Here is a 13,463-nt window from a genome sequence, read left to right on the forward strand (position 1 = left end):
TACTTGTAACTATATTTTTTCCTTTTTATTACGTACTTGGTTCATGCATGGACGATCTGATTGGATAAATGCATTAAGCAATTAATCGATTTGTCAACCCTTCATTTTTATACAATTTTTCAGTTTTACTGCTACGTAGGTACAATGTTGATGAGATTTATCCTTAGCATGTTACTGTTCTATGAACCCAGAACCGACCTACGTGTCGGTGTTAATACTGACTTAAAACTTCAATTAACTGTGGACCAAGATAGAAATTAAATTACTAATGCCACAATTTCAATCCTGGGTACGTCTTTTTTCTTTTGTTTTTTAGGGAACCATGCAACATATAAATATATTATTATGGTCCATCTGATCCATAAGCTAGCTATAGGACGTTGTTAATGGGAAATGAAATTGAACATTCTTCATCGAGACTATTATATCTATTACTGCCTGGCCTCTGCTATATAATTCGCAGGGTCTCAGACCTGGTTTACTCCCAGATCAGTTAGTGAAGGTGAATTTATATATAAATGGCACATGCATATTGTTCCCTCCGTATAATGCAAGAACTGAAGGACAGACATTAATTGATTGAACACGCATTCATGTAAATATCCATGATTGAATTAAGTTTCCTACGACATATATATATATATATGTGTGTGTGTGTGTGTGTGTGTGTGTGTGTGTGTGTTAGGTGTGTCATTGATGTACATATTCTGAAATTAACGCGGTACAATAAAGTCTCAAATTGTCACTCAGATTGCCCAAATCTTTTTGCTAGCTGTTCTATATATAAAATCTCGCGATCGCTCATGCTACGTACAGCTAGCTTTAATTTGGATTGTAGCATCTCTTGCGTATCTTCTGGTCATGGGTGCTTTTCAAAATCCAAAAACACAATTGAACTCAACATTGATTTGGATTGATCATCAGGCCGTATCCATTAATCCATCACAAATATTAATAAATGGATCAAATGCTACTATACGGCCTTGGATTAATTTTCCTTGATCATCAACCTGCATTGCATCTAGGTAGCTAGCTGCCAAGAACATTAATTAATCTAATGAAAAGTATTTTGATTATAGTCTAGAATAAAGACCTTTAAAAGATTTCCCAAAGATGATTACAATACATTTTGTCGTTTTTAAGGGTTGAGTGATCTGAGGGGGAAGGTGCAGTATCTAGAGTGTCTGGAGCCCCCTCGTGATCTTGCACGGAGGCTCGCCAAGTGCAAGTTTGAAGGGGCAACCGCATCCTTAGGGCCGAATATTGCATGCGGTTGTTTAAAGAGGAAGCAATTTTCCTGTATAAGTGCTCCCTTATATCTCTTCGTACAAAACATTACTACCTTTTGAAGGGCCACTGTGTATTATATATATATATATAGAAAAATTCCATGCCCCTCATGACTCTGCTCCGATCGATCCCAGCCTTGCATGCACTGTGACTTTCTTGCTTTTTACATGTTACAATCCTTTTCTTCTTTGCTGATATATTATCAGACCATAGGTGCCTGAGGATGTAAGATAGGACCCACCTTATTCATTGAACAAATTAGAAAATAAATTAAAAAAAAAAAACTTAAAAAATAAAAGACCCACCTCACCATCTGATCATGATCAGTGTTTGATGCAACCATTTCTACAGTACCAGCAGTACTACGCTAGATTAATCCAGTACTGCTGCTCTTCTTATTATATATATATATATATATTACATTTATAATTTCAGCAATTAATTAATAGATCTGTCCGAGCATCACCATGATGATTCACACATATATAGTATTCTAGAAAATTAATGCATACTAGATCATCTGTTATAAGTAGTACTTGAATTTAAAGTAAAAAATGCCGTGTGTTAGAATCTCTACTTTTAAATTTGAAAGCAATAGTGGGGATTTAGAGAAATCCACATACGTACAGACTGTACAGTAGATTGCTTGAGGAACCTAGAAAATCCAAATCCAAACAAATTAATGGATAATTTCAATTGGTATTTTGCTTGGTTTTTGAGTATAATTTGGTTGGTGAGAGTAGTGTACGTACGTATGTCATATATAAATAATAGAATGATCTATATATGGACAAATACTGCAATCATTTTGATCTTTAAAATTTGAAAATACACACTTTCAATTAGTTCCTAAGTTCAAACATAATGATTAAGTTATGATCAAACGACGTATTAAAACCTAGGAATTAGGAATTAGCTTGAATATAGTTGTTGTCTTTTTATCAACTTAAATTTTTGGGATAAATAGTGATTTGATTCTATAATATCGGAATAATACTATTTTGTTTGAACCATGATTTTAATCTTTAACATATTTAATTAAATATTTCACAAGCTCAATCGACTTATTTAAGTGAGCTAAAGATTAGTATAAGGATCATATGAAACCTGCTAGCTAGGAACCTAGCTAACTCTCTTACCTAGAAAATAATCTAATTCTTATATGAATGAGTCTCACAAAGAAGAATCATGATCGAGAATAACTTCCAACACTATAACTATACACGCAGAATAAAATATACCCTTTCATTGGCACACGTTCTCTCACCATGAATTAATTACTTGCTTGAGAGAATTGCAACAGTGAAGGAAAAAAAAATAAAATAAAAGAACTCAAAACGGCCAAACGTTAAATATACATGATGTGGAGTTTGGTGGACTAAAGTTGTAGAATTCAGAAACTGGAAAGTTGGGTCAGTAGGCAATTAAACCCAATATAATGGTGACAGGAAGAAAACAGAGAGATGGAAGGAAACTATGCAAGCATGCTTGTGGGTGCAGCCTTAAAAAACTACTGACAAACAAAGGGTTATACCCCACAAAAGCAAAGCACCATGCACACCCATATACACCTATGTACCCCACAAAAATATATTTTATTCATTCTTTTTCTCTCATCCCACTTTCTTTCTACATATTTTACTCATTCATTCTCAAAAAAATATTTTACTCAAATATTTTACATATTTGAAGATCAAACCCTATTAATAAAATAAAATAAAATAAAATGATAATATTTTATTATTATTTTATCTCAAATTTACATAAATTAATATAAAAATTTTACTTGTATAATAAATTAGATCTCTAAAAAATGTAATTTTACATATACATGTATATAAATTAATGTGAATGCTCTAACTCCCATGCATGCCATCTCTTTCAAAAAAAAGTGCTTGCCAATCTTCCCTTGTATCTCACAGGAAGTAGTCAGTAGAGTGTAGGAGTTTGGATTCCCAATGTTTTGACTGCTCCTGATTCCCCACCATCATTCATTCATACTTGACACTCCCAAACCTACCGGGCAGTGTGCTCACATGGGTACATCACCGTTTTCCCCACTCTTCACATCTGGTACCCTTAAAAAAAGATGAAGGTCGATCTGGGCGCTTTTTAATCCAAGTCCAACGTATGGGCCTCCTCAATTGAATGCGTTCCGGCTTTTTGACACCATAAAACAAAGTAGAATTCGAGCCAAGGAGACGTACCATAGCTGCTAGGAGTACTTCTTGTATGTATATATAAATAAGATGAGAGAAGTGCCACTCTCAGTTACTCCCCATGCCTTATTATTTCGTTATCATGGACCCCTTTCTCATCAGTTCTCCGACACTGACAATTTAACTGTCAGTTAGCAGCTAATTATGTTCATCTTTAGCTTTTGGCTCCTAGGTTAGCTCCAAGCTAATTGCCCTCGATCGGCCCAAGAGAGGCACCTTGAAATTAACTACATTTTTTTTTTTTTTCATTTATGAAAAAGTGAGCTGTTCAAACTTCACCCGAAGATCAATCCTAAGAAACATGCTTATTTGAGTTCGATCGCTAGGTCGCAAAATTGATGAATCTAATTACAAAACTTAGTTGGCTAAACCTGGCCTACGCGTCTACAACCCTACTAGCTATGACTCGAGCCATACATCATGTTGAGATTATATATAAGAACGTCGTATTTGATTAGAAGTTGTTTATTCATTTCTGCTTTGTCAATTGGGCTGAGGTGGAAGAGGACTAGCTCCGCTGTGCTGTCGTTACATGTTGCGAGGCAATATATGCATGCACTTGTCCACCGCATTTCGACCCATTCACAGATATCATTACCCATCACAAAAGGAGTACTGGAACGTCGGCCAATACAGCTAGCAAGTACTGCATACATGTATGCTCATTCAGTTTTCATGTCGCTTTGGCATTCAAGATTAATCTACTAATAATAGTGAGCACGTGCAAGTTCTGATCATCAGTGGTTTTATCTCCACCTAAAATCTTCAGCCCCATAATTGCAATGGGTTAAAAAATGGGGGAAAAAAAAAACTACTCTACCAATCATCTCTTATATTTCCAGAAAAATGCTATCTAAGTCAGCCCCAGATCATGAAGTTAATCCCTGCTCTTTTTTCCTTCTTTCAAGACACGCACAAATAATTTGAGACTTGCGACCAAATTTCGAATTATCTTTTACTCACCTGCATGAAATCACAGCCTTCCAGTACTTCTGTATGAAATTACTGCATGGTTACGTAACAGTACTGATCTCTCCGATCTTGATCCATTCCTCCATTCAAACTTCCTCAACAATCCTGCTATAAAAAATGTCCTGGCAGAGCTAGCTTAATTAACTTCAATTTTGTGCGTGGACTTAGTTGCCGTTTGAATAATAAGTTAAGATGAGATGATAGTTAAAAGTTAAATAAAATATTATTAGAATATTATTATTTAATAATATTATTATTTTTATAATTAAAAGAGTTGAATTGTTTATTATATTTTGTAAGATAATATTTAAAAATTTATAATAATAAGATGAAATAATATGAAATAATTTTACTATTCAAACGAAGTTTAATGTATTTCCATGAGTCTCGAGTGATAGTCCTCCAAAGATGACTTTTATTTATTGAGAATGGAATGGATCATCTATGCATGGATTCCCCAAATTAAAGAGAAAACCTCATCCCTACTCTTTGAAGGAATTGTAAATCACCTCTACCTATGGTAAACGTACGCTACGCGCGGGCGTCCATGTTATCAAGCAGTAATTATTTAAATATATATATATATTTTAAGACAAGGGAGTGGGAGTTTCGATTTCGAATCCAGTATTTTTACTTGGAGAATCAAGTCATATGGCTCTTGGCATCATACGTATTTAAATACTTATAAAATACGGATTTAATATACTTTCGACACATACCATACATTAAAAGTTCTATCATCTATACCACGGGACTAGCTAGTAATTACTAATTATCCCCATGACCATACAGTTTCCACGGGGAGTACTCGAGAGGACTCACTAAAAAGAAAAAAAATCGGATGATTTGTACAGCAATTTTAGCGCATAAACAAGAGAAAGTCTACACTTAAGTCCAGGCCTTCTGCCCACACCACACACCGCCCACGTGGCTTTTAATTTTTTTTTTGTGTACAGTAATTTATTTATTTTTCTCTTTTCAGATACAATTTCCCTTTCCTCCTTTCGCCTGTCCATACGTGTCACATCTCAGAATCTCTTTTCAAATACATTTTCAGTTCACGCCTCCATCCCTCCAAGTTAACCCCCATGGTTCAAGGTTCTACAAATAGATACTGTGCGAAGAAGGGCTCCCTAAGAAGGTACTTGCTGAAAGCATTTCTTCATGTTGAAATCTACCATCTGCCCAGTGTTTGTTTAAAGGCATCTGCAAGGTAACCCATTTTGGCTTTCTTCCTATTATTAGTTGAGAATTGGTATATAGACAAAGTGCAATATTTTTTATTTTTTCCTAAGAATGACATTTGAGGTGATAATAGTTAAAATATAAAATAAATAATAAAAATTTTCTATTTTCATTAATTTAAGATTTTAAAGGCATCTGCAAGGTAACCCATTTTGGTTTCTGCAACTATGGTATGGATTTATGGATGTGGTGATAGTTGATAGTTTGGGTTCTGCAACTATGTTTTTATTCCATGGAAAAAAATTTTATGCAGAAGAGGAGAATGGGTCTGGTTTCGGAAGAGAGGAAACAGGAATGGAGGAGGAGAATAGAGCGAGGAAACGGAAATGGAGAACGGGTCTGGTTTCGGAAGAGAGCGAATGGTTTCGAAAGAGAGGGAATGGGTCTGAAACGATTTCGTGTTGGGGGGAGGGGGATGGGTAAACGAGCCGGCTTAAGTGAGGAACCGTGACATGGCGGTCAGATTGGGTTTACCATGTCATGGTGTGTGGTGTATGCAGAAGAACCGGCTTAAGTATAGACTTTCTCCTTTCTCCATAAACAAATGATGAGTCCATTTTTCGTTTTAGAAACATAAATGCATCTGTTTTATTAACTTACAGTTACCACATCACCCTCAAAACCGCACTTCAACATGAATCCTCGGGAACCATAACCCGACCGACAAATCAACATCTACTGAAAACTAACAGGTACCGTACCGTGCCAGTCGTCGAATATTTTAGGCGTCAATAAGCACGAAACATGCGCAGCCTTTTTTCTTTCAAAATTTTTAGGAAGAATTTTACTACATATAAACAAAGTCACGTACTAATCTGCATATTAATATTGATTCCTTCATACTTAAATTTTAAATTAACATTATTTTTAATAAAATCTACTTTTTATTCAATCATAATAGATTAATGAACATATTAATACACAATTATACTTGCAACTAATTTTTTTTTTTTTTTAGGAACACCATACGTCTCTTGCTCCACTCTTCGCTTCTGTCATCTCAGGTCCACAAAAATAGAAACGAGAATGCCAATAACCTCTTAAAACCCTCGCATTCATTGGCCATTCACGGCCCCATTAAAAAAAAAGATGAGCAACCCCAAGATCGAACCACCGGTGTAGACTCAATATGAATACGATCTAGTATGGTACATAGACTCAGAAGTTGGACTACAAATGGGCCCAACCGACACCTCACTTCTTTGGACTGAGAACATAAGGGACCCAACTAGCAAAACACAACCCAACCCGAGCAACCGACTCCGCTGATTCAGTTGCATGTGGCCAGGCCAGCTAAAGAAGCGGTTTCGGTGGTAAACTCTCGCTTCGACTAGCTCAAACCATCGAAAACTGAAACTCAGAGAGACAGATCACCCATGTAAAAGGCTTTTTTAGTAATCGCAAATAACAATTAGTTTATGAATGTAACATCAATTAACGTCTTAACAGAACAATGTAGAAAAATTATTGGATAAAGTACAGTGACAAATCTGATGTGTGTATGTAGATCCTTCAGCAAGCACACGAATTTCTTACGCGAGGATGCTAATAGAGAAATTGGGTAAGTAGCAGATAACTAGATGGTAGCAATGCCCACCACGTCATATATGATTACATCAAGGTTTTAAATAAGTGTCACAACATCTTTGCCTTCACACCTCTTCATCACCCACGTTGACTGCGAAGTGGCCAGCATTTCTACCCTGTATATACCACAGAAATGGAGATTGAATACAGCATTAAGATCATAAATAAGGTGCCTATCTATTTGAAGTGCGAGTAGACATGCCAAACTAATTACTGCAGAACAAAATTGGCTTAAATTAAAAAAGACAACAATATTTGACTATAAGCAAACTGATTTAGAAAGTTAATCTTTTATGAGTCATTTATAATCTTAGTCCTTTACTACCACAAAAGAATATTAACATTACTCCAAATCAAATCCACATCTTAACATTTCTGTCTCATATTCCTCTCGATCGAATATATTAAACTTTGAATTCCACTAACATACGATCAGATTCAAAAGCACTCCATTATGTATTGTCTTCTTTTAAGTTTGGATTTGCAGGGAACCAATCAACCCCCGCATGAAGTGACAATCCTACTTGTCCAGGCAGTTCAGTATTAAACCCTGGACACACGAATATCAAGGGTTGGTGTGAGCTTGCCAGTCAAGCCCCTCCCCCTGCCCTTCCCCAAAGAAGAAAAGAAACAAAAGAAAAAAGAAATTATATATATATATAAACAAAAAGACAGTGGCCTAACAGTACAAATCCTATCCGCAGATGACCTCACCTACGTAATTTAAGCATATCAATAAACCGCACCAAAAAGTCCATGGAATACTAGTTGCAGGGTGGATAAGGAAAAACCAACCTCAGATAACATTCTCTGCTTGTTAAGTAGCTGGGTCCTAGCCTTGTTGAGAACTGAGTTGGGCGACTTATACATCCTCTGTAAAAGGACACAAAAAAATCATAAAAATAAAACACATGCAATATGTGACAAGCAACAAACTCAAATGAATATTGTTCCAAACATAAGTAGCTAGGAGAAACAAATGCAGATGAGAACCAACCTTTTCAGCACTCGATATACGATGTTCATCATCAAGAAGATGCTTCTTCTTTGGTGTGAACCCAAAGACATCATGAAGGAATTCATTTTCCTGTTTCAATCAAATTTTCCACAGCCACTCAGCCAAAATATGAAAATCAACAAGCAATTAAAATTTGGCAGCAGACAAGAACATACAGGAAACCAACCTGCATATGCTTAACAAAGCCTCCCCCAAGAAAGCGCTTTAAAAAATTCAACTGTTACCATTTGAAATTTGATATAAGAACATCTGAAGTTAGCAACATTCACGAACTAGCAATATAAGAGGATTGGGTGGTGGTATGAAACCTGTATCAGTTGAGACCATGAGGATGTCTGTAATGATTCTCCACCAATCTTCACTGATATCTCAGGGCAATAACCATCCTAATATAAAAAGTAAGTCTGTTGTCAGCCTCAAGTGAACAGTAAGACATCTGTTTGCTAGAAAATCAAAGAAGTACCTCAAAAAACTCTAAAATATCTCGAAACAAGTTGCGCTGACTGTTAAGATCTTTCTTAGCAGAACCTCGACCACCTGCCTCGGCAGAAAGGTTTTTGACTTGATTTATGATTTTCCCCTTCAGTCCTTGTATCTGTGAAAATCCTTCCTGAGGTTTGCTTCCTTCTTGAATAGAGCCATCATTTGAACTTTTAGCTTCACCAAAAAACTTCTCCACACTTCCTATCTCAAAAATTAGAGCAAGCGCTTCACCAGCAGCAATGCGTATAGACCGGTCATCCTTATCCAGCAGACTTGATAAATATGATATTGACCTGCAGCATTACCTAAAGATGTAAGTTCATTTTCTTTATTATATTTGGCTTATATAGCCAATAGCATCTAGACTGTGCAGGTGTCATCTCCCTCAAGACTCCTACACGATTAGGGGGCAGCTGTGTTTAAAAAGCACCAAGCATGAGATGGTGTAGGTGATACAATGGGTGTGTATTAGTGTGCACAATTAGTTTTGAGAAAGAAAAAGTTAAATAAAAGAAAAGGAAGGCAAAGGGAAATAAGGTGATGGACAGAAATCAACAACTTACTCCTGCCAATGCTTGGGATTTAGGCTGAACCCATCCATAGTTGTCAGAAGAAAGGACCAAGCCGACACCACTGCAGTTATGACAGCTGCTGAGGGTTTTGATGCAACAACCTAAAATATGAAAGAGCATTAGGCCATTTAAGAAAACCAAGAACCAGGCAGAAAAAAAGGTGAAAAAGAACATGGATTCTTGTTTCAAGTTATCACGCCTGTAGAATCAACATAGCTAACTGGATAAATCTTAGTAAGCATCTTTACAAACTACATCAAAAGCATCAAATTGGCACGGTCAAACACATTCAAAAGTAAATATGTTGAGCAGAAATACGTACATTAGAACCCAATTTTGGATTAAGCACTTGCCACATTATTTGCATTGACCTTTCTGTTTCCTCAGAGTCATTTCCACCAACAAAAGTGATGATGGCCAAGCACTCCAGCAACTACAATTACAATCCATAGAACGTAGAAAACAACAGGTAAGTATCAAATAAGATCCTGACAATCAAGGAGTAAATGCCCATACAATCAATAGAATTTTGAACATCCTGTACCGCGGATATTTTTAGTGAATCAGACACAGATTTAAAAGCCTGTGAAAGAGGAGTGATCGACTCTTCCAATATTTCATGTGCATTATCCCCAGGGCCAACTGTCAAGGCCAACAAGCCTACAAAAATGGATTAACTATTGAAATTGAGATTCAATTTGGGAGAGAATGCAAAGAAGTCAACAAAAGACTAAGCAACTAACCAATGGCATGGGAAGCTAAAGATATCTCTTTAGAAGACCCGCGTTTAACAGAGTTCAGACACTGATGCAGTAAAGTGGCAAATCTAAAGAACAACATAAGATTGTGAGGATCCACAAGAATTTGAAAAAAATAAAGGATATCTGGAGTGTATTATATACACATTTCCAACACTAAGTAGACACAAAAACAGAAGATGGATGTACAATTTGGAACATCACTTATATCTCAAAAAGAAAGCACATGGGTGACACCGGAGTTCTTTAGGAAACAGGGACCCTTATTTATGAATCCAAAGTGGTTGTACTTATTACTAGCAAGAAGCTTAATAAAGCAAACAGGGACCTTATTTCTTCCCCTTATATAATCTGACACCTTACCTCGCACCCCTCTTCCAAAAAGAAAACAACACAGAAAGAAGCTTCTCTCCATCTATTTCTAGTATATCTCGTCCTATGGCACCTAAAGAAGAACAAGAGAGAGAAAATATACAATAAAGAAAGAAAAACAAGAAAAAGTTACGTACTTCTTTTCCAGAAAGTCATGCTGCAAGCTGCTATTAAAAGCCTCAATAATTGATGCCATAGCTTTTTCTCTTGTGGAACCCCTTTGTGTCAATAATAAGAGTAACAAAAAAAAAAAAAACCCAATATTTAGCGAAATTCATGGTCGCAAATATAATCGTTGAAAGAAGAAAGTAATTTAAATATCTTGGACTTCCTTATAACGTTGCGAGCTTAACAAGAAATAAGTCCCGCGTAACCTAATTTTAGATACTTTAGAAAAAAAAAAGCCCATTCATTAGCAAAAATCAATCCAACTGAAACGTAAATATACCTCTTTTCATAAAGAGCGTCTAGAGCTTGTTCTAGTAAACTGTCTTTATCTAATTGGACTTCTTCGGTCCCCAAAACGGGCACTCGATCCGACCGCGTGGTCGAAGACGAGCTCACACTACTATTATCATCATCGCTCTCCAACATCGCAGCATTTTTACGTTGAGACTTGCCTGTGAGTTGCAAAAACATCAACAACAACGAATTATTGCAAAGTTTGAAGTTCAAGCTACAATTTAAGCAAATTGAAGTCCAACTAAATAAAGAAAGAAGAATAATATGGTAATAACTTTGGTCAATTTCCGGTAAAAATAACTTACAAGACAATCAGAAAGACAAAAACCCTAAGTTCAACTAAAATAAGGGGAAAAAAAGGCTTACGCTTTCCCATCGGTGAGGGCTCCTCCTACTTTCGGTGTCAGAAAGAGCTACAAGATTTACCGAGAATCTGAGGAAGGGAAGGCTTTGAAAATATGAGATCGTTCGAATTGAAATGAATAAATATGAGAGAAGAAAACAAGGACAAGAATGACGACGACAACAACAACAAAGGATGAGTTGATTCGAAGGAAGAATAAGCCATTAAAATTCAAGGGTACAAAGGAAAGTCTCTCAGCAAGAGAAATTGTGAATTAACAAGGGAAAGAAGAAAGGTTTCGTAATGGGGAAAGGGATTTAAAGAAACGCAGGTGAGGCGATAGGTCACGGGGGAGGTTCTTGCCAAGGATGCGGCATTATTCCATTCAAATTGCGTGGTGTGGAATATTCGGCGAACCTCGTAGAGGGGTACATTCGGTAATTTCAAATGGGAAGGGGTCGTTACGTGGGAGGCTTGGCGCTGAGGAATCCATTAGTTTTTGCTCCACACAACAAAAAATAAAAAATGTTGTTTATTGCAGATATAGCACGTGGAAATTGAGAGGGACACGTGGAAACAAAAGGTGCTAATCCACAGAGATCTCCGCTAGGTAGGCCTGCAACCCGGCCTGCCCAAGACTGTTTTGGGCTTGGTCCGACCCAACTCGGCATAAAATAAAAGACAAAACTTACTCAAACTGACTCGTACAGTTCAGGTCAAATCGAATTATTGGTGGCCACCGGCTTCTCCCTTGTTTTCTTCCTCTCTCTCTCTCTTTTTTTTGTTTTTTTTAGAAAAGAAAAAAAAGGAATGCATCCTGACCGTTGATGCTCTGCTCATCCTCACGCATCGATTGCTTTAGTGGTGGTGACAATGTTTTGAATACCGTATCGGATGGCGTACCGATCAAGGTATTGGAATGAAATATTTCAGTACCGATACCGTTTCGTGTACCGTTTCGGGATAGTCAATATATAAATAAATTATATGTATAAATATAAATAAATAAATTATATTCTAAAATAATAATTTATATATGAATAATTTATACATAAATACATATATATATATAAATTATAAATAGTCTGGTATAAATTGGGAGTCAAAAAATAAACTTGTAGTTTGAAAAACTGAAAAAAAAATAAAAAAATAGAAGGCCGAAATACCGACAGGTACGTAGGCCGAAATATCGGCCGGTACGACCGGTATTCAGATCGGTACGAAACATGTGCAATATCTGTATCGGACCGGTGACCGGTACGGAATATTCCGACCGTACCGGCCGGTACGGTACGGTATTTAAAACCATGGGTGGTGACCAACACCAGCTAGGCATCTTTTGGATGAAATTGGAGTACCACAGCTCAATCTCCGATTGCCTGATGTCCGGTGGCTACAAGGAATTGGACTCAAAGTCTGCGATGGATTTGAAGAACAACCGCCGCATTCAGTGCCCTGCTCTCACTCCGATCACATATTCTAACAAACCCAAACCCCTACAATCCATTCAACTCACTTGCTAAGTAGATTTGAAGACGAATCTCTAACACAAAAACAAAATGCATAAAGCTTTATCACTAACTAAAGAAAAACGAAATGTTGAAAAACTACAAATAAAACGCATAAGCGTTACAACGATGGCCTCGCCTTGTAACCAGTGGCTCCACGAGGAGGATATGTTCGATACGTCCTTCAAATAGTGATAATCTGTTCGAGCACCGAATGACGGTTTGAAGGACAAGAAATGGAGCTCGTGAACTAGGCATGGAGCCAAAAACAGGGATAGAGACGAGTGGGCTTCATATAGAGAGAGAAAGAAAGAGGAGAGAGACAATAATTAAGTTGCAAGGAAATTGAGGGGGAAATGGATGGAGGAATAGGAGGTAAAATGGGGAGTGGGGAAGAGGGGGCCAAGAGAGAGGTGGGATCTGGGTTGGGGGTGTTTGGGAAGAAGGAAAATGAGAAAGTGGGAGAGAAAAAGAGTAGAAAACGATGATTTTTTACAATTTGGGCATGATCGGTTTCGACCAACATTAAAGAAAATATACCCGTTATTGACTTTGAACCGATGAACCTAACTAAAGTTGGGTGGGCCCATATCAGGCCCTTTGGATTGATTGGGTCAAACCATTTTATGCACAG

The 13,463-nt window shown here is 36.9% G+C and overlaps 1 protein-coding gene across 1 annotated transcript; it reads right to left on the reverse strand.

Annotated features, from left to right (window-relative positions):
* Positions 1-7,103: 7,103 nt before the first annotated feature.
* LOC122316854 (interferon-related developmental regulator 1) lies at positions 7,104-11,789 on the reverse strand. Its single transcript, XM_043133675.1, has 13 exons — positions 11,345-11,789; positions 10,965-11,136; positions 10,654-10,734; positions 10,130-10,212; positions 9,931-10,046; positions 9,709-9,819; positions 9,378-9,487; positions 8,795-9,107; positions 8,640-8,717; positions 8,498-8,548; positions 8,311-8,400; positions 8,109-8,186; positions 7,104-7,429 (listed from the first exon to the last, which is right to left on the reverse strand). The coding sequence occupies exons 1-13, from the start codon at positions 11,352-11,354 to the stop codon at positions 7,379-7,381; spliced, it is 1,344 nt and encodes a 447-aa protein (XP_042989609.1). The 5' UTR covers positions 11,355-11,789; the 3' UTR covers positions 7,104-7,378.
* Between the last annotated feature and the right edge of the window lie 1,674 nt (positions 11,790-13,463).

This window comes from Carya illinoinensis, chromosome 7 (assembly GCF_018687715.1).
Source record: "Carya illinoinensis cultivar Pawnee chromosome 7, C.illinoinensisPawnee_v1, whole genome shotgun sequence".
NCBI classification, from domain to species: domain Eukaryota; kingdom Viridiplantae; phylum Streptophyta; class Magnoliopsida; order Fagales; family Juglandaceae; genus Carya; species Carya illinoinensis.